The sequence below is a fragment of the Taeniopygia guttata genome, chromosome 28 (genome assembly GCF_048771995.1).
Source record: "Taeniopygia guttata chromosome 28, bTaeGut7.mat, whole genome shotgun sequence".
NCBI lineage: Eukaryota > Metazoa > Chordata > Aves > Passeriformes > Estrildidae > Taeniopygia > Taeniopygia guttata.
Window position 1 is genome coordinate 661924 of NC_133053.1, and position 21328 is coordinate 683251.

The following is a 21328-nucleotide window of genomic DNA, read 5'->3' on the forward strand; positions in this document are numbered from 1 at the left end:
AACCATTCAACAAGGAAAATCCATTCTTTGGGAACTGTGGAGCTTGAACTGAGTTCCAGCTCATCCTCTCAGCATCTCCTGCCTCTGCCAAGCCCGTCCCGGGCGTTTCTGGCGGCCAGGCCAGGCCAGAGGAACAGAGAAAAGGAGTCAATGAAGTGCCTGAGAGCCTCCAAGTGCAGCATTCCACACAGCAACACCTCCTTTCCATCCATTTGTTCTTGGCAAAGCAGCAAAAGGAGAGGAGCAGAGGAAATTCTGCATGGCTTTCATCTGAAATTCAGAATGCGAGCGCCCTGCATCCTCACCCGGAGGTGCTCTGATCCCATGGATTCCAGAGAAATCTCCGGGGTGAGGAGCTCATGCTGCACACAGACCTCTCAAGGACTCACCAGCACACCAGACACCAGGAGTTGTCACTAAAGGTCGCAGCCCAGGATTTATTTCAGAGCAGAATGCAACAGCTTCTCTACAAAAGGAGACCGTGGGCATCCAAATCAAGCTGACACAGATACAAAACAAAGCCCTTGGAAACAGAATTCCTGATAGAAGCAGAGATTTTTGCAATTCATTCATCAAATTAAATAAGGAAAATGGCTTGGAGGAGAGGAAAGTTCAGGAAGTGTTCTGTGCAGCGAAGATTTTACAAAAATGACAGAGCCATCATAAACCGGCCTCTTAATTTAAAATACCACCACAACAACAAAACCACATTCCACTGGGACTCCCATCATTTTGGGATGCCAAGCAGCTCTTTCACGTGGCAGGGAAGAAAACCTCCCAGCTGCTGAAGGAGTAGCACCCACCTCCTTTACTGGAGGAAGAGTTGGGATGAAGGTGTTGGGAAAGGTGAAAATCCTGACCCAGAATCTGCAGGAGCTCTTGGCTTCGCTGATGGACGACTGCAGAGCTCTTATTGCCAGGGCAGACAAATTTTTGGCACTTCTAAACCCAAATCATCATGCCTGTTTATATATAATCAAGCTTTCACCATGGCTTTAGTGCTGCAAACTCTGCACGCCCCAATTAAGGGAGAAATTCTGCACTAGGGGAGCTGGAGGGGGCGAGGAATTGCAGCGTGATCCAAGCGGTGAAGACCAGAGGTGTGCAGGGATAAATATTCCCTTGTTCAGGAAGGGAAAAAAAAGGAAATGTCACCTTTGAAAAACAGGGATCTGCTTTCCCAATCCAAGCACCTGAGCTCTTGTAGCTCCCACTGTCCTTTTATTGCTTCTGGAGGTCAGCCTGTTACACAGGTTTTGTTTTTTTTGGTTTTTTTTTTTGTTTGTTGTTTGCTAAAAAACCAACAAAGTGACGCAGGATGATTTTTATTTTTGGAGCTATTGATAAAAACACCCTCACCTGATCTCTTGGAAACAAGACCCCAGTGCTGAGTGACTCCTGAGCTGCCAATGTTTGCAGTGCGCGGCGCCGTTAAAAACACGGAAAGTTGGCAAAATGCACCCCCCACCAAAAAAAGAGAGGGACGGAGAGGAGAGAAAAGCTGTTCCCAGCTGGAACATCTGCTCAGTCTGCCTGGCTGACAAGTGCTGCTGCTGGACCTGGCTTGCCAGCGCTCCCCAGCAGGAGGAGGAACGCTCTGGAGCTGTTTTGTCCCCCCAGAGTCACCTCTGGCTCGTCACCTGCGGGAGGATGACGGGGGCACAGGCGATGCCAGCAAAAGACTCTGGGAAGTGCAAGTCCCTCTCCCACTCGTCCGTCTCCGTGTTGTAGACCTGCACGATGCTGGTGACGTTGTTCAGGTGCCAGTTGTAGCCCCCCACGATGTAAATCTTTTTTTCCAGGAGGCAGCAGCCGGCCTCCGACTGCCCCGCGCGCATCGGGCTCACCGTGGTCCACTGGTCCGTCTCGGGGACGTAATATTCCACGGCCAGGACGTCGAAACAGCGATCCACGTGGTCCATGCGGCCTCCCAGGGCGTAAATCCTGCCGTTGGCGCTGACCATGGCGTGCAGCACCCTGGGCTCGTTCATGGGCGTCTTGAACTCCCACTGGTCGGCGGCGGGGTCGTAGCAGTGCAGGGCCTTCTTGTCCTCCACGGAGATCCCGTAGCCCCCCGAGATGTACAGCTTGTCCCCCGCCGTGGCCCCGGCGTGGCCCCACGTCCTGCGCTTCAGGGAGCACACGTAGGTCCACTCGTTGTCCTTGGGGCAGTACTTCTCCACCGAGGCCAGGCTGCCCGAGCGGTTGCGGCCGCCCGTGGCGTAAACCATGCCGCGCAGGACGTTGAGCTGGAACTGGATCCTGCTCTCCTGCATGGCCTGGATGCGCAGCCACTGGTTGAGGTGGGGGTCGTAGCGGTAGGAGACGTCCACGGCGCCCTCCCCGCTGCGGTACTGCAGCTGCTGCCCTCCCACCAGGTAGACGAAGTTGTCCAGCACGGCCACGCAGGAGTGGCTGCTGCCCACCTCCATCTCGGTCAGCTCGCGGAACTGGCGGCCGCCGGCGTCGGGCAGGCAGAAGACCTTGGGGCTGACGGTGCGGTCGTTGTCGGTGTAGGGCGTGCCGCCGAAGGTGACGAGGGACAGCGCGTCCGAGCGGATGGCCGTGCGCGGGGACTGCATCTCGTGCTGCCGGAAGGGCAGGATCTGGTAGTTGAAGGCCTCCAGCAGGTACTGGCGGCACAGCACGTCCTCCACCATGATGTCCAGGGTCTGCACGCTGTCCACCAGCTCCGAGGACTTCATCAGCGGGAAGCGGATGTGGCAGAGCACCTGGCTGGCGCTGGCGCGGCGCGCGGGGTCGAACTGCAGCCAGCGCACGGCGGCGCGGAACAGCTCGATCTCGCTGCAGCTCTTGAGCTTGTTGCTCTGCAGGAAGAACACCAGGCGCTCCAGGGGCAGGTGCAGGAAATCCTCCTCCTCGGAGATCTGCAGGAAGTGCCTGAAGGTGAAGGCGTCCACGGATTCCTTGAGGGAGGCCAGGCTGAAGGTGGTGGCCATCTGGCCGATGTTGAGGCACGTCTCCACGCTCATGGCGGACTTGAGGAACTCCTCGCACAGCTCCACCACCGGCACCATCTGCAGGAAGACGGCGGCTCCCAGCACGTCCTGGATGCAGTCGAGGTCCAGAGTGACCTCGGCGCTGTAGGCGAAGTCGATGATGTGCTTCAGGCCCTTGGCAGACACGCCTTTGAGCTCGATCACGTCCTGGCTGGCTTCTCTCATCCCGCCCGTGAACATCGCCCTGCAGGTCAGCAACACAAACAAAAAAATCCCCCCCGGTTAAGCAAAAATGCGGCACCTCAGAACTGGATTGTATTTAACACTCTGATTCTCTTAGGGCGGGGAAGGGGGGAATAAATCAGGGCTAAATCTCTACGAGCCGAGAGAAATGAGAGTGTGCAATGGCTTACATAAGGCTTGCATAAACAGTGTACTGAGGAGGAACATTCAGCAACTGGAGAAGTTTTTCAATCCCACTGGCAGCAGGAGTAAGAGCAGACCACAGGAGCAAGCTCCAGGAAGAGGCAGAGCTGCCAGAGCGAGCGATTCTGGACACCCATGGACCCGTGATACCCAACAAAAAAGGATCCCAGGGGATCTGCACCAGCAGAGGTTGGGAGCTGCACCCTGAAGGGTTTCAGGCTTAGGTTTAGGATTTAGGAGCACAAGGAGGGAACACACCTGTGGTGGGAGGCCAGGGATTCCTGGCAGCGAGGCCCTTAGACCCTGTTATCCTGTTACCTCGCAGGGAACTGCGAAATGGCTCAAAAATTGCAGGTGCAACACATCTCATGAACAGCTTTGGTCTTCCAGCAGAACCTCCCCTCCACGGCTCCTTCCCAAGGCCTGGAAAAATGGGAGCCGCAGCCCCTGCAGCAGGGGGCTGACAGGCAATTAAACAAAAATGGGGGGAAAAGGCTCAGTTACAGCACAGCTGCGAGCACATCACTCGCCCAGGCCACGCAGAGCTTAGGCCCTGGATCACCTCCTTGGGAGGTTCCTAAATTCCACAGGAAGCACATTCCACGCCGAGGGTTGGGAGGCCGCAGCTCCCAGCGCCGGGGGCGGGATGGGGACGGGGCTGCACTTGTGGGGTTTGGGCCCTTTGGGGCCCTTTGGGCCATTTACAGCCCTTTCCAGAGGGTTTTGTTGCCCTGGGGGTGGAGGTTTGCACCCCGTAGTGCTCAAGGAGCAGTGGCAGAGCAGTTGTGGGTCAGGCAAAGTCAGAGCAGGTGACGGGGAGTGACATGGGCGACGTGGAGTGTCACCACTCCCTGCCACCGCACACACGTCCCGTCCCAGCAACCCATGAAATGTCACACAAAAGGTCTTAAAACTGCACTTTTTGGGCTGTTTTTTTCACCTGCTCTTTTCCATGGGAAAGGTAAATCCGTGGTGTCACCAGAGCTGCCTGCGCCGGCTCCAAGGCGTGAGTCAGCCCCAAAAAATGCTGACCAGACCCTGCATCCACACAGGAATAAAGGAATATCTTGGGAACACTGTCAAAAGACAGGAGTTCCAAGTTTCCTGTCCAAACCAGGCTAGAAAACCTGCTGCCGTCCAGCACAAACCCAAGAAATCCTACATGACCTAAATAAGGAAATATCTGCACGTGAGCTCAGCCTGCTGTAACCCAGTGACCAGGAACGCTGCTCCCAGTTATCTGTCCGTGCAGCAGCTGAGAGCATCCTGCAGAAATCCCAGCACATCCCACGTCCCAGCCCTGCTCCCTCGCCCCAGAGGACACCCAGCCACGTGTGTGCTCCTGCACCACTGAGCAGGCAGAGGAAAGCCTTTATTGTTGCCATGCTGAGGACAAATCATCAACTAGAATGCAATCCCCTTCAAAAGTGTTATGGTTCTAAAATGCTGATTATATAAATGCCTCAATTTCACTCTCTTCCCTCCCCCTTCCCACAGGAAAAAAAAACCACAGAGAGTTTTCAAAAACTGGATTATTCTGCCATTGTTCAGCAGGACAACCTTCTCAAGCAAAGTTCTAAGGAGGAACCTTCTCAGAGAGGTAAAACCACCCTGGCAGTGGCCCTGCACCCAGCAGGGAGGAATAAAACAGTGCCATCAGCATCTGGGGGACAGCAGCTCCAGGATTAATTGTGTGCCTGCTCCGTTTGGAGTCCCCAGCCCTGGAGGTGGCCAAGGAATTCCTGGACATGGCACTCAGTGCCCTGGGCTGGTGATGAGGTTGAACTTGATGACGGTGGAGATCTTTTCCAACCTGAACCACAATTCTGTGATAGATGAAAACACCTACTTTCACTCAGGACTGAATTCCCTGCCCTGCAGTTGTCTCCCTTTGCATGAATTTGGCTGCAGGAACTCCTCGCAGTGCTTTGGTTTTCAGCCCACACCAGCTGGGACAACTCTCCCAGGCCTGCTGGGACCTTGCTGCTCTCAGCCCAGGGGCAGGGAGCCCCACAGACGGAGCAGTGGTGGTTAAAGGGAACAGCAGGATGGAATGCCTCATGTTGGAGCCCTCACTGCCACTTCCAAATCAGCTCAAGTGGCTCCAACAGCAAAAGCAGCACCAACACCTGCCCAGGTGGGGTCAAAACCTGAGCTTGGGCTCCTGCCTTGGCCCAGCAGCTGTAGCTGAACAAACCTGAGTGCAGAGGGACTGATCCTGAACTCTACCTGCCTGCAGGACGTCTGTGGAGCAAACCAAACCTCCAAAGGCTTCTGTGGGGTGGACTTTTGGGGTGTGGTGGGGAGGTTGGGGTGGGGGAGGATGGGGAGACAGCAAACCCACGGGAAAGGTGAAAGTGCCTGCTTCCCTATGGGATTCTCACCTGAAATAGTCACTGCAGGCAGCCAAGACAACTTTATGAACCTGAAACACTTCATTATTTATAGTGAGGATGACATCAAGCAGCTGAGCCTGGGCTCGGAGCGAGGCCAGTCCCTGCAGCAGCGTGGTGCTGTGGCCAGGAGCAGAGAACGTGCATTTCAGGGTGCTGTTCTTGTCAGCCATGCTAAAAACAGAACAAGAGAGACAGGCTGGTTTGAAACGAACACAGAATGTCAGATACCCACCCAGCGAGATGGGGACACACGGGAACTGGCAGCAGTTGGAAGGCAAATTCCCACCTCAGCAGCCACCCAGAGAACATCAGCACCTCCAGCTGCCTTCTCCACAAAACACTTCCATGCTGTCCAGATATCCTCTGGCATCGGTGACACATGGGGTTCCAGACTGGTGACATCTCCTGGGGTCACAGCCTCCAAGGAATGTTGGTGTCCCCACGCCGAGCTGCCCCAGAGTCCACCCTGACCTCGACTTCAGCCACAACACCAAGTCACAGTCGCTGCTTCTCCTCACCCCCTTCCTGCCTGAGCTGCTGCACTCCCTGCTCCGGCCCAGGACAGCCCTGCCAGCCCCATTTGATCCTTCCCTCCTGCCTGACCCCCAGGAGAGCAGCAAAAAGCAAAATATTGCACGGCACTGGCTGCCCTGAATAACGTCAGCTTTTGAGCTGCACTGTCAACATCCCCTCCCAGCGTAAACATCTCCTCGCTTTTCCCAGTGCCTCTCACACGTGTTCCCCAGCAGCATCCCGGGATCCGCCTGCCCTCAGATGCACTTGTCAGTGGGAGCAGCAGGAGCCCTGCCCCAGGGGAGCACCGAGGCTGTGGGATGCTCTGCACAGAACTCCAGAACCGACTGCAAAACTCCCTGAGCCCGCTCGTGGGAAATCCCAAATTCATCTGCAAATTTAATCCAGCTCTGACCGATTTTTTCGGGATCGAGATCCTGTGTGCTCCCGCGGAGAAAAGGCAGGGATCAATATTCTGGATGGGGCTGATGTTTCCAGGAGCATCCTGCTGCTTGGTGTCTGCCTTTTTGAGGAATCTTATGGAAACGTGACCTCAAAAAAGTCCCGAGGAGATTATCCCGAGTCCGGGAAGGTGCGTGAACTGCTCCCAAATCCACAGTGGGAGAGTGCGTTTAGGACTGCACTTAGAGGGAATTATCACTATTATTATTATTATTTAGGTGGAATAAAGCAAGGGAGCCAAAAAGGAGTAGGCTGGGTTGAGTAATCCCAGGGTTTGCTCCAACCCTCCTCCCTAAGAACTCCCTGGAACAACAACAGCCACACACAATGGACCAAACGAGCCGGCGAGGTCAGGGAAGAGTCAGGGAGATGGGATAACAAAAAAAGGGGATGTAAACAATCCTCAAACAATGAGGGACAAGGGACAGAGCTCGCTCCTATCGGGTTGCAATTTCCTGCAAGCTTTAGGGAGAGGGAGCTAGGGGAAATCTGGGATGTCCATCAGAGCACCGGAGGGCGGCTCCGGAGCTCGCTGGGATGCACAAAGCAAACCTTGGCAGGCTGGTGCAAGCTCCTCAGCCTTGGGAATGCGCCTCCAAATCCATGGGAGCTCCTGCAGGGATGGCTGGTGGTGCTCAGCTGGGGAAGGGTGGTGTGAAATCCCCGCCTTAAAATCAAAGCACTCTAAAGAGCCTCAGAGCAGAGTGTGGAGTATTCCTCGCTGGAATAAAAAGGATTAGCAAAAAGGCAGCTGCTGACAGGACCTTTATCCACACTCTGCAAGCCAAGAAATGTCCGTCCACTCTGGCTCTTCCTGAGGAAAAAGAGGGAAGAGATTGGAGGGATTCTCAGCACGTCAAACCCCTTTCCCTCTCCTCTCTGGAACTTGGATTTGCTGGGGGAGGAAGGAGGACGAAGTGATGCTCCCTCAGGACACAGCATCAGCCACCCAGCAAAGCACAGCTCCAGGCTGGACAGGTCAAAGCCACAGGGACAGATCCAGCGGAGCCCAGATTCCCGAGTTTGTTGTGACTTCATCACTCTCGATCTCCTCCAGGAGCCTCCTCATGGGAACTTTCCTCAGTGGTTTTTATTTGGTACTGATTTCAAACATTCCTCTTCCCAGCCTCGGGTTCATCCCCATGGGAATGCTGTCCCTGGATCCACAAGTAGCACAGGTTCAAACAACACCTGCACAAATATTCCCTTTTTTTCCCTTTTCCTCAATTCACTTTTACAGGATTAGCTCGGGGCGGGTTGGCCCATCTGTGTGGAATAAAGGTGTTTGGGTGTGGGGTTAATTTCAACAGGTAATGGAACAGCTACTCCAGGAAAAACTCCGTGTTCTGGTTCCTTTGTCTATTTACAGGGATAGAATAAAAGGATCCAGTGATTTCACAATACCCTGAAAGAGGAAAAAAAAATAAAAGTAAAACAAAATAAAAGCATTGCTAATGTCCAGCAAAAAAACCCAAAAGGATTTTAAGGAGAAAAAAAAAAAAGCTGGAAAGAAAAGAAAATCCACACAAAGCATGAGAAATCAAGTAAGGGATTTATGGAAAACAAAGTGGGAGGAGGAGAGGTGCGAGAACAGCACCAAGCAGTGTTTGCTCTGCGGGGAGAAAAAAGGGATTTGTGATAAGAGCAGGCGTGGCTGGACACGGGAGCACGCCTGAACCCACGGCCTTGGCTCCCACTCCAGCACTGGGAATGAAGGAAGAAGAGCAGCAGTTGGATGCTAGAGAGTGAAAAATAAATATATAAAACCCCGGAGCACAAAAGGAAGCCTTGAACATGTGAGAGCGCCTTTGTGAGGCTGTCGCTATCTCATCCCAGATCTCCAAATGCCGTGTACTTGTTGCTTAACAATTTGTTACAGCAGGAACAGCCTGGAAGACAAAACTTGGGAAGAGTTTTGTCTCCTCCTCGCAGCTCAGAACAGCCCCGGGAGATAAAAGCCTTTCAGCAGAAGAGGGAGAAAGTGTTTATTCCACTCCTTCCCTTTCCTTGGGAGGCAGGGCTGGAGAGCTTCTGGAATTTTCCTGGGGATGTTCATCTTGGAGTTTCACGGGGTGGTCAGAGAGTCCCTCAGCAGCTGGGCTTGGAGCAGGGCCGGGCGTGGGGCTGCACCCGGATTTCCAAAGGGCAGGACACAAAAAGGACAGCCACAGCATCGTCCCACGGCGCGATGCCACCAGCCTGCCCAGCAGCAGGGCCTCTGGCGTGGCTGTGCTGGCACCAGGGCGGCTCTGCAGGAGCAGCATTCCCACTTTCCACACGGAAACAGCCCTGAAAGGGATCCTTATGTCCGTGGCACGCACGGCGGGGGCAGCTGGAATCCCACAGCCACGCCAGGAGGGCGATGCCTTTTGGGCAGCAGCCCCAGAGGCTCTGCTGACATCCCCGACAGCCCAGTTCCAGCCAGGGAACAAGTAATGGGATTGAGGATTTGTCTCCAGCCGCTGCCCTGAAGCCAGATTGCTTCCAATCCTCTGCGGTCACCGCGGGACAGAGCTCGGCGTGGGGAACCGGCCCCGAGCTGAACCCCGGGGCTCGGGGAGGGCGAGGAGGTGTCCCAGAGAGGGTTAAGGGAGTGGTTCCAGGCAGGGCAGGCAAACAGGGCCAGAAATCCTCCTGCTGCTGCACCCAGAGAGGAGCCCTCGCCCGCGCTCACCGAGCTCGGCTCTGCTCACACGTTTCCCAGCGAGGAACGCTCGGGTTTTGACCAAAACCAGATGCAGAAGGACACCTGGACACCCCAGAGGCCTCTGAAGCTGAGATGTCGAGGGCCACACTTCAAGACTCAGCTCAGGCACAAAGAACATCCCAAGAACAAGCGGCCCCTGGAGCTGCCTCCTCCGTTCCCCACGGCGTCACGTGGAATCCAAGATGCGTTTCGAGCTAATGAATCATTTTTACCAAATCTGTACTGATGATTAAAAACATCAAAGCTGGAATTAAAGGCTTACCAAGCATGAGTTCATATTTCAGCATGTTTGCAACCACTGCACAAGTACAAGTGGAGAGAATTAGAGCAGGACAGATTGTAACATTTTAGTGATTGAATTAAGGGAGAAAAATCTTTGGCTGTGCCGCTGCCTGTCGTGTTCCTCCTCTTCTTTTACAACATGGAAGGAGGGGCAGCTCGGTGCTCTCCAGCCCAGCTCAGCATCCCCACATTTTCCCACTTTTTGGGCAGGTGGTGCTGGGTAATTTTTCATCCAGGAGAAACTCGAGGGGGTTTGGCAGGATTCCTGAGCAGGGCAAACTTCCAACAGCCAAACTCTCCTATAAACGCCAGCTCCAGAGGTGGGACCCCGCAGGGAACGGCGGGGGGACAGCAGGGGAAGGAGGAAAAGCAGCAGAATGTGTGGAAAAGCACCAGGTATGGAGTGGCACAGCTTTTCCAAGGCTAAACAAAAAGGGCTGGGATTGCAAAATAGCCAGCGAGGCACCTGCAAGGGATTTTTTGTGGTGAGAGAAGCAGAACTCCCATAAAGCTGGAGAGTAACTTTATTTAGAACATAAGGTATGAATATTAAGGACCTTCTTTAGGAACCTTTGACAGGCAGCATTATAGATATTTTAATAATGCAAATCATTTAATGCCTTTAGTTTCATGCCTAAGTAAAAAAAACACATTTAGATTCTGATTTTTAAACTACAATTAAGACACTTAAAATCAAAACAAAAGTCAAACTCCCTCAGATAAGTCACTGGTAACCATGGTGACTGTAATATTTCAGATCCTGAGGCTTTATATCACATGCCCAAACGATGAAAATGAGTTTTCAGCACTTCACACTCACAAATGCTACGTTAGGGCAGAAAGGCTGAGCCCTTCACTGAGGATTTGCTGCTTCCCAGACTCTCATTTGGGATTTTGGGATGACGTTCCCGTGGCCTTTGCATCTCTCTAAGAAGACACAGCAAGGAGTTTCCTTGGAAGTTTGGGGGCAAGGAAGAAGAGGCACAGAGGCACAAAAATACCTGCCCTGTTAACCTACTTCTGTTCCCAGCAGCATTTATGGCGTTTCCTGGCCAAATCAGAAAGCCACAATAAGCACTTAATGATCAGCAACTAATTAAATATTAACACTCTGAATGAAGGGGATGTTTTCCAGCGAAACATAATCATCCTCAAGAATTATATGGGTGCAAAAAAAAAGCATTAAATCAATTTCTTTGCTCCCTTTTCCAACTCCTTCCCTTAATTTCTCCCATTTCGCTCCTCTGCCTCCACTCATTTTCCACTCCTGACACCATCTCTTTCATCAAAGCAATATATAAAAGGAGAGAGCCTGATACCAATATCACTCTTTAAAAGTGACTGGCAATTTGCAGGGCTCAAATAAAGAGATTACAAATGGGAAGAGTTTCAGGAGGAGTGATACTTTGTGTGAAAATAATGGACCTCTGGAAAACGCCTCAAGTGCAACAGGAAAGTTTGAAAAGTCTCCAGCCTCAAAATTTAAGGGAATTTATTGTTTGGCAAAGGGAGAGCAAAGAAACATTCACGATTTAAGAAAGAAAAAGGACAAAGCCCAGCAAACAAAGCTTTTTTTTGTTCTGTTTCAGGGCCCCAAAGGCTGGTCCCTCTTCCAGCAGCTGGACTGGTCAGCACTGGCATGGGACTGGGCACTGCTGTGCTCCCACACTGACCACTGCCGGCCAACCCAGGCCTGATTCATCCCTGCAACTTTGTGAAAACAGCAATTAAAGCTGGATTTTACAGAAGCCAGGAGGCACCTGGTTCATTTTCCAGTGCTTTCCGCCCCAGGCCCTGCTGATCTCCTGATTTCCTTATCTGCATCCCATTTCCCCCAGGCTGGAACCAAGGACGCCCTGGAGCCCAAAGGTAAAGCAGCAAGAAGCTTTTCAATTTATTTATTCGTTAAATATTATTTTTTATGTCCTTAGAAGTCTCAGACATTTCCAAAATCTCTGTTTTTCTTTTCTTCTGAGCCGGGCTCGCTCAGGGCCCAGCAGACACACACGAATTTATTCTGCTCCCAGGCATCAATCAGGAGGTTGTTTGCAAGCCAAAAGAGGTGGGATTTTGGTTTCTGCACTAATAAAACTGTGGATGGCTGTCAAAAAGCTGGCTGGCCTGGTAAAACAGAGCAGCAAAAAGGTGGAGGGTGAAAGATGTGAACACGTTCAACTCTGCCACCGCCTGGGGTTCCAACGTGAGGCTCTGGGCAGGACATGGTGTACCCAGGAGAAATTGGGGGGGGGGAAGAAAAACAGCAACAAAAAAACCCCAGAATCAGATATTTTAAATGTTTCTGTCACAGAGCCAGAGGCATCTTTGTGCTGGTGCAGTGGGAAAAGCAGTTTGGTGCTGGTTTTCAGCAGCCAGAAGGACCAGTGGACTCTCAGGTGAGAGCTCCATGAGTCCAGGTTTGGACACCAGGGCTTGGAGGGGCAAAAATGTTACAGTGAGATTAATGACGAGGATTTGCCGTTTCTCTTTTTTCACATTTAAAGCTACCACAGAGGGTTTTGTCCTGTACTGGTCTTTTCCTCAGTCCTGCCCAAAGCTGGTCCCAGCAGAGGGGTGACAGCTGGAGAGGTGACACTCATCACCACCATCCCCGCCCTGTCACCACCTCGACCTGCTCTTGCCACAACAACTGGAAACAGGCAGATGCTCCCCCACCCCAGAAACTCGATGATGATTAATTTTTGTCAGCCCCAAACCTAATCCCTCTGAGCCAGGAACAAACAGAGCAAACACAAAAATCACTCGGAGCACAGGCAGTGTGACAGCAGTGACAGAGCCAGGCACACAGGGACCCTCGGAGCGTGGAGTTTACATCCCATAAAATCCATGTACACCCCCAGCTCAGCCTCCTTACACACTCAATGCCCCCTGCCTAAAACACTGCACATTTCCCCAGCTTAGGGTCAAACCCTGCAAAACTACAGCGGTGCCACGTCCAAAATAACCCGAAATCCTGAGCTGTGCCCTGCTGATGAACAGCCCGGGGGAGCAGCGAGCCTCTCCCAGCTGTGCAAAGGCCGGGAGGCACCTAGTGGTGTCGGGAAGCACAGCAGAGCCACCAAGGCCACCCAAAAAGTGTCACCTGGGCCACACACGGGCACTGCTGGACACTGCCTTCCCTCCCTGAGCCCGCTCCAGCCGCTCTGGGAGCCGAGCAGAGCTGATCCGTGGCGTGATGTCCATCCAGAAACCTGCCAGGACCTGCCCGGGCTCTGCACAGGTCAGCCACCTCTGGGTCACCTTCCCCGTGGGGACAGCCCGTGCCAGCTCTGCCAGCAGCTCCGGCAGGGTCCCCACTGCCAGGAAATCACTCCCCACGCTGTGCCACCCACCAGCCCACTCACACCTGGGGAGAAGTCAGGAAAACTTCCAGCTTTTCCAGAGCAGCGCTGTGCCAGGCTGTTTGTGCAGCAGGATTGCACAGCCTGGGCAGTGTGGCAATGGAACAGCAGCAGCAGGTACGTGCAGAGCAGGCGCTCCTCTCCCCTCCCTGCACCTCCACCCTCCAGGGCAGAGCCTGGCAGCAGCCAGGGAGCTCAGGCAAAACCAGCACCAAGCGATGGAACAGCAGAGAGCAGCAGCAAACGTCCCATTCCCTCTGTGGAAGTGAAGGAATTGTGTTTTCCAGCACTCAGCATCAAATTCCATCCCAAATCTGCTTGCAGCTCACTCCTCTCCTCACCTGAACCCTCTGCACTCAGGTTTGTCCCCATCACAACATTGCTTTCTCTCCCAGCTCCGTGGGCAGCTCTGTCTTGCACAGGCTTTGTGCCACCCTGCCCTGAACAGAGCCACCCAAGGCCACCAGAACAGCTTTTCTTAAAGATCCCAAATTTCTGTGCAGCTAAATAGCATTTCTTAATAAATGAGAAAGTGGGAGAGACACTTGAGCCACGTCCTGCTGGGCAAGGCTCCTCCTTACAAAGCCACACAACACTCAGAGGAAGGACAGGAACCCGTAGAGCATCCCCCAAGTTTACTTTTGGTCTAAATAAAACCCCCAGCTCAGGACTCTCCCAACACTGCAAGAGCAGGCAGCAGTTATTTTTACAGTGATTCAGTTCGAGCATAAACATTTACACCACGTCTACCAGATCTAACAACTAAATCTGTCTGAAACTTGCCATGTGGCAGAGGATAGATCATAGAAACCCCACAAAAACTCCACTTCAGCTCCAAAAGGGAAAAAATACCAAGCCTGATTGAAGGGTGAGGCTGTAGGAGATGACAGGAACACCAAAGCAAGGCAGGCTCACAGCCCTTATCTTCCCCAGTTTGTGATTTACTCCATCCCCCTGGACATTTCTCTCCTTCCCACCACTTTCTCAGAAGGAATAAAGTTTGGGAAGCTCAGGTCAGCACTCCCTTGATGGAAACCCAGACATTTGTGACAAGACCTTGCCTGTTCATCCTGGTTTTCACAGCAAACACTCCAGGGCATCCTTCAAGGGATTATTCCCAATTAATTCCTCAGCAGCTTGTCTGGACACCTCAATTAATTCCCATGGAAAGGCCTGCAAAGGGACATTCTCTCCAGCATGGAGAGACGATGTTCTTCCCAGATTGGGATGATATTTTTCCCACATTTTTGTGACCCTGCTTTACTTTTTGTGACCCTGCTTAGCTTTTTTTTTTTGACCCCACCTCACCAACGCTGCAGCAATGATGGCTGAAACACAGAAGCTTCTCCTGCTGAGGGTCCCAAAGTGTTCCACATTCCCTCCCCTCTTTGATCCCAAAGCACATCCCCCGTGCTGCAGAGTGAATTCTGCAGCCTGAAACTCTCCCTCTATGTGATAAAGAGGGCTGGGAATAAAATATGAAACCCATTTGTAAGTCATGAAATTCTACCCAAGGAGGAAAAGAGGAAGGAAAAAAAGCAAACCCCAAACCCCAAGTTTATTTCAAAACATAAGATTGGGGCCATTTGCTTTTCTATGCCCAGGAGTGGCTTTATCTCGTGCCATCAGCGTGTCCTTTTGTCCCCGTGGTCTTGCACAGCCCGTTGTGTGTTGAATGAAAGAGCAGGATCCCAGCAGAGAAGGGAATTGAAGTGAATTTTCCTGCTCCGGGGCAGCCACGCAGCTCCCGGGCCAGCGGTAGCAATTCCAAAGATGGAAATTCTGCCCGTGGTGCTGGAGCTGCAGTGCACCATCCAAATGGCATGTGTGAAACAGCCCCGAGCCTCTGTCCTCCTGCCTCAGAGAGCAAAGAAGAAGTGCAAAAAAGTCACAAGTGGAAGCACCTAACAAGGAGTCGCTGCCGACAGGGAATGCCCTTGGAATCCTCCTCACGCTCCACAGCACATCCAAAGTCCTCCATCAGGTTTCTCCTCCTATTGCCCAATAAATCCACCTTCAAACAAGTAAAAAAACCCTTTAAACTGCAACGAGAAGCAGGATCCAAACTTGAACGGGCTTTGCTTTAAAATTAACAAAGAAAATAAACACTCAGCGATAGGGAACATGACGGAGCTGCAGCTCGGGGGAATAAAACTGCTGCAGCTCCAGCCTGGGTGATTTATCACAGCCCTGAAACAAATTACTTCCATTTCTCACTGCTGCACACCCAGGGAACTCCCAAGTGCCAGGGGAGAAGTGCTACCAACACCTGGAGTGAGAAGTGCTGGAACTCCTGTCTGAGAAAGGAGAAGGAGGCGCAGAGGGATAAGATGAGATGCTGCAGGTGACACAGCATGGAGCTTCACAGAGCACAGATGGTTATTAGGGGGAAAAAATAGAATATATCTATGGTGAGGATTCAGAGAGGCTTCTCCAGACTGAATAATGCCTGGGAGAGCGTCCCCTCCACGGCTGGCACACATGGGTGGTTGTTTCAGGAGGCAGCACTGAGCGAAGTTGAGGATGAACGATGCTTTGAAGCCAAGGGACAGCCAGACAGCACCAGGAAACATCCCCGAGACAGACACAACTCCCGAGAGAGACTCACAGCTCCTATCCCCCACCCGGGATGGCAGGACAGGGAAACCCTGGGAACAGAAACTCCTCCATGAGCAGGTGGTACCATCTGCAACACCCAGAGCATCACCTGACAGGTACCACATAACCCTGACAGGAACCACACACCCTGACAGGTACCACACACCCAAACAGGTACCACACACCCTGACAGGCACCAAACACCCTGACAGAAACCACACACCCAAACAGGTACCACACACCCAAACAGGTACCACACACCCTGACAGGAACCACATAACCCCAAGAGGTACCACATACCAAAACAGGCACCACATAACCCCAACAGGTACATCACCCCAACAGGTACATCACCCCAAAAGATACCACATCACCCTAGGCAGGTACCACCCGCCCTGTGCTGCCTTCAAAGCCCGAGTGACCCCCCAAAATCGGGGACTGGGAGTCTGCAGCCACAGCAGTGGGGATGGGGGGCAGCAGAATGGGCCTGAACCACCAAAATTTGGGTGTCTCTAGAACTGCTACACCTGGTGCCTCTACAAAGCCGCAGAGCTGGTGGCTCCAGAGAGCTGAGCCAGGCTGGGACTGACTGGGGGGGATTCACTGAGTGGATTCACTGTAGGATTCACTGGGTGGATTCATTATAGGATTCACTGGAGGATTCATTATAGGATTCACTGTAGGATCCATTATAGGATTCACTGTAGGATCCATTATGGGATTCACACGATTTTCCGCTTCAGAGCCTCCCCCAAACCTCACACACCCCACGAGCAACAGCATTGCAGCTCATCAGGATCGTTCCCTTCCCGCGGGCCCCGCTCAGGAAGATCCCTGGCCCCGAGGACACCGGGCACCGAGCACCGAGCACCGGGCACCGGGCACTGAGCACCGGGCACCGAGCACCGGGCATGGAGCACCGGGTACCGAGCACCGGGCATGGAGCACCGGGTACCGAAGACTGAGCACAGGCTACCAAGCACCGAGCACTGAACACCGGGTACCGTGCACTGAACACCGGGCACCGAGCACCGAGCACAAGCTACCAAGCACCGAGCACCGGGCACCGGGCGGGCACCGGGTACCGTGCACCGAGCACTGAACACCGGGTACCGTGCACCGAGCACCGAGCACCGAGCACGGAGCACCGAGCACCGAGCACGGAGCCCCGGGCACCGGACACCGAGCCCCGGGCACCGGGCCGTGCTGCCGCCCGGCAGCGCCCCCGGGCAGCGGCTCCGGTCGCGGCCGGGCCGGCGCTCGGTGACCCGGGCCCGGGGAAGGCGCGATGGGCCCGGCCCCGCTGCCGGCCTAGGCCGCGCCGGCCCCGCTCACCTGCTCGGCCGCTCCGCGCCGAACTCGGCCCCGCCGGACTCCGCCATCGCCCGGCGCCGCCGCAGCCGCGGGAGAGGCGGCGGGGCCGCCGCGGTGGAGGCGCAGCAGCCGCGGGCGGCGGGCACCGGCAGCCCCGGGCTCCGCTCCGCGCCCGCCGGGCCTGGCGCCGCCCCGCCGCCGCCGCCTGTCACCGCCCCGCGGGACCGGGCAGGCTCCGCTCCGCCGGACCGGGGCTGGCTGCTCTCACCGGGGCTGCGGGATTGGGGGTGTCACCTTCCCACACGGCTGGGGCACCGGGGGCTGTGACCTCCCCACACGGCTGGGGGGTTAGGGGGTGTCACCTCCCCACAGGGCTGGGGGATTGGGGGTATCACCTTCCCACAGGGATGGGGGACCAGGGCCTGTGACCTCCCCACAGGGCTGAGGGGTTAGGGGGTGTCACCTTCCCACAGGGCTGGGGGACCGGGGGCTGTGACCTCCCCACACGGCTGGGGCACCGGGCGCTGTCACCTCCCCACAGGGATGGGGGGCTAGGGGGTGTCACCTCCCCACAGGGATGGGGGGTTAGGGGGTTATGAGGTGTCGCCTCCCCACAGGGTTAGGGGACCGGGGGCTGTCACACCCCACAGGACTGGGAGCTGTCACCTTCCCACAGGGATGGGGGGTTAGGGGGTGTCACCTCCCCACAGGGCTGGGGCACCTGGGGCTGTCACCTCCCCATGGCCGAGGGATGGGGGGGGGGTCTGTCACCCCCCAGACTGCGGGGACCATGACTCTGTCACCCCCAGACTGTGGGGACCATGACTCTGTCACCCCTCAGACTGAGGACTTTGAGGCTCTGCCACTGCCTCCCGGCTGAGAGGAGCTGGGGGTCTGTCCCCAGGGATGTCCCGGTCTGTCACCGCCCCACAGGCCACCATTGCCTTCCCTCCGAGCGTTATCCAGCCTTGGCTGGATGTCCTTTGCTGCAGCCTGCCCTGGAAATCCCAACACTTCCCTCGGGATTCCACCTGCGGATCGCTCGGGGTCACCTGCGGTCACCCAGTGTCACCTCCGGTCACGCAGTGTCACCTGCGGATTGCTTGGGGTCACCTGCAGATTGCTCAGTGTCACCTGTAGATCGCTCAGTGTCACCTGCAGATCGCTCAGTGTCACCTGTGGTCACCCAGTGTCACCTGCAGATCGCTCAGTGTCACCTGCAGATCGCTCAATGTCACCTGTGGTCACCCAGTGTCACCTGCGGGGCCCCCACACAGCCAGCCAGGACTGCGGGGACATCCCTGGTGGGGACAAAACCCGCAGCCAGGCCACCTGGGCCCTTCTGGAGCAGGTTTTTGGCCCAAAGCCACACGTGCAGGAGCAGCAGTACCCTCCAGAGGGTGCCGTCCTGTCGCCGGAGCTCCCCGCGCCTCCCGGTGCCAAAAGCGCCTCCGTCCCCACACATGGTCGGCAGCAGAGCCCTCCCAGCCCTCCCCAAAGCCACCGAGGCCACGCGGGGTCCGTGTAATTCCTAAAGCCGGCTCGCATCTGCTCCAGGGGGCATTCCAGTCACCAGTGGGAATCGGGGAATTATTCACAGCGCTGGCCCTGCCAACGGCCGGGGGTAGATTTCTTTGATTAACCATGCTCGGTGTCCACATCTGTAGAAGGGAAAGGGGGGAATTCATACATGAGAATAAACGCGCTTGGAAAGCTGTGAAAACTCCCTTTCAAGTCAGCCTGATGAAAACTTCATGTTCTGGAGCTCTTTGCTTCGAGGAGAGCAATCTGTTTCGAAGAGGAAAAGCTGTGTATTTTTCTTATTTAAACCTCCTAAATCTGCTGGAGCATTAAAAATATTTGGCATTTCCACAGCACATTTCATTCCCAGCTCCAAATGCGTTTCACAGACATTCATTAATTAAGCCTCGCAAAACCTTGGGGAGAAGGGGAAGCAGTGCTTATTAATTTGCTATTTGTGTTGCTGCAGCACTCGGAGACCCCAGCCAGGACCTCGGGGCCTTGTTATTTTAGACACGACCCGCACAGAGGAGGAGATGTCAGCGCGGGAAGAGGCCACGGATGGACCCTCCTGGTGTTCCATGGTGGAGTTTGGAGCTGCAGGAGCTCCCACCCAGCTCTCCCCCCTCTCCAGGGGTGCTCTTTTTGTGTGCTGGTGTTCGGGGGGGCTCCTGCCCCTCCTCCCCAACACCTCGGTGTTGTCCCGCTTCCAGCTCGCCTTCATTTGACACCTTCCCCTTTCTCTGGGGGTCGCTTTGTGGAATCTCGGAGTCATTTCGGTTGGAAAAGACTTCCAAGACCACCGAGTCCAAGCTGTGACTGATCCCCACCTTGTCCCCAGCCCGGAGCTCTGAGTGCCACATCCACGAGTTCCTTGGACACCTCCAGGAGGGGCACTCCAAACCTCCCTGGGCAGCCCCTTCCAGAGCGGGACCATGAGGAAATTGTCCCAAATCCCAGCCTAAGGCTGTTCCCTCTGGTCCTGTTGTCCCCTGAGAGCTGAGCCTGACCTCCCCAAGCTGTCCCCTCCTGGCAGGAGCTGTGCAGAGCCCAAAGGTCCCCCCTGAGCCTCCTTTTCTCCTTCTGAGCCCCCTCCCAGCTCCCTCAGCTGCCCCTCACCTGCTCAGCACACCCTGACCTGTGAGAGACTTCAAAGAAACGCTTCCCCTCTGTTATTTTTAGGTCTGCCCTGATATTTTTAGGTCTGCCCTGATATTTGAAGTGCAGCTATTTCTGTCCCAAAGGGCTGTGCCCTCTCCATCCCAGGTGGGGCAGATGGGAGCTGTGAGCGTTACACCTCTGCTTCCCCCGCAGGAAAAGCGGGGCCAGGCTGGATGCTGTAAATGCCTTTCACATGTTCCCCAGATCACACTTAAATTGAACCCCAGAAGGTCTCTCAAAGCAGGAAAAATGCATTTATAAGACCCTGGAAGGAAGATGTATTCCATAACGACTCTGGTGACCAGGCGTGCTGACTTGTGTCATGTGGAGAAGGAACCAAGGGGGGTATTTCTTGTTATTTCATATTGCTGATGGGATTTTACCTCTGGCAGCAAATCCAGGAACTTTTTAGTTACCATTATTGTTTGATTTTATGGGCCATTTGATATTTATTTTTATTTCTCTTCATTATTTGTTGAGTGCACTTAGCCCCCTTCCCCGAGCAGCCTGCCTTATATCTAAGGTGAATTTTATGACCAGTGTTAGCACAGCAATCTGAGCAACTCACACAACTGTAATATATTTATCCTGTGCACTCAGAACATCCAGGCAGGCCTGGAATTCCTACTGTGGAGAGCAGAGGTCTGCCTGGAAAATCCCAACTCCAACTGGACTGGATTTATAAAAAAAAAAAAAAAAAAAAGGAATAAAATCCAAACTATTTACATTCTTCTTCTTTCTGATCTTGATTTCAATCTATGACTATTTGAGTCATATTTTCACCTTTTTTTTTTTGTTGTTTGTTTGTTTTTCCCTTTGCAAACCATGAGGTCTCTCCGTGTACCTTTTGCTGCAAGCCAAACTCTCGTGTATCCCACGGCTCCCACAGCTGGACTTTCAAATCCACAGCCAGCACTGGGAGAGTAATGACAAAATCATGAGCTGGCAGCGCTGCCTCTCCCTCAGCCCTCCTCACTTCATCCTGCTCAGGAGCAGGAATTCCTCGCAGCTCCCAGCACCAGCATCCAGGGGTTTGGCTTTTTTTGGGGGTTTTTTTCCAATTTTTGTTAGATTTTTCCCAGCACTTTTTTTTCCCCCAATCTTGTCAGTTTTTTGGCTGCTTTATTTTCCCTCGTTGTGGAGGAGGCTGCGATGACCTGCCTCGTTCTTCCTTGGTGATCCCCAGCCCTGTCTCCTGCCTGCCCTGAGGCTGTGGTGGGTTTCTCAGTGCCGGTGCTTCTCCTGGATTTATTCCCTCTGGATTTCTGCTCCAGCACTCCCTGCTAATCCCTGGCTAATCCTGACCACAGCCTGGGGAAGGTCGGGAGCACAGGCTGGGGTGTGTCTGCTGTGCCAGGAGGATGGACCAACCTTTCTCCCTCCTTTTTATCCTGCCCCTTTGGGCTGGTGGAGGTGGATCATCCCCTCCTTCCCCCTGCAGCTCCACCACTGGGCCAGGTCCCATGGCAGAGAGAGAATTCCATGGTGGAGAGCGGCCACCAAGCCCAGGGATGTGGGAACCCCAGGGATGTGGGACCCTCAGGGATGTGGTACCCTCAGGAATGTGGGACCCTCAGGAATGTGGGACCCCCAGGGATGTAAGAGCCCCAGGGATGTGGGACCCTCAAG

General features: G+C 54.2%; 1 protein-coding gene across 3 annotated transcripts; it reads right to left on the reverse strand.

The window, feature by feature from the left end:
* Positions 1-410: 410 nt before the first annotated feature.
* On the reverse strand, positions 411-17300 carry KLHL26 (kelch like family member 26). Of its 3 annotated transcripts, none has more exons than XM_041710964.2 (3): positions 17039-17298; positions 5771-5953; positions 411-3204 (listed from the first exon to the last, which is right to left on the reverse strand). In XM_041710964.2, exons 1-3 carry the CDS (start codon positions 17083-17085, stop codon positions 1623-1625), a joined length of 1812 nt encoding a protein of 603 aa, XP_041566898.2. In that variant the 5' UTR covers positions 17086-17298; the 3' UTR covers positions 411-1622. The 3 variants fall into 3 exon arrangements, with proteins under 3 accessions (XP_041566898.2, XP_030113007.4, XP_041566899.2); XM_030257147.4 differs by lacking the exon at positions 17039-17298 and adding an exon at positions 6069-8813; XM_041710965.2 differs by lacking the exon at positions 5771-5953 and having other exon boundaries at positions 17039-17300.
* Between the last annotated feature and the right edge of the window lie 4028 nt (positions 17301-21328).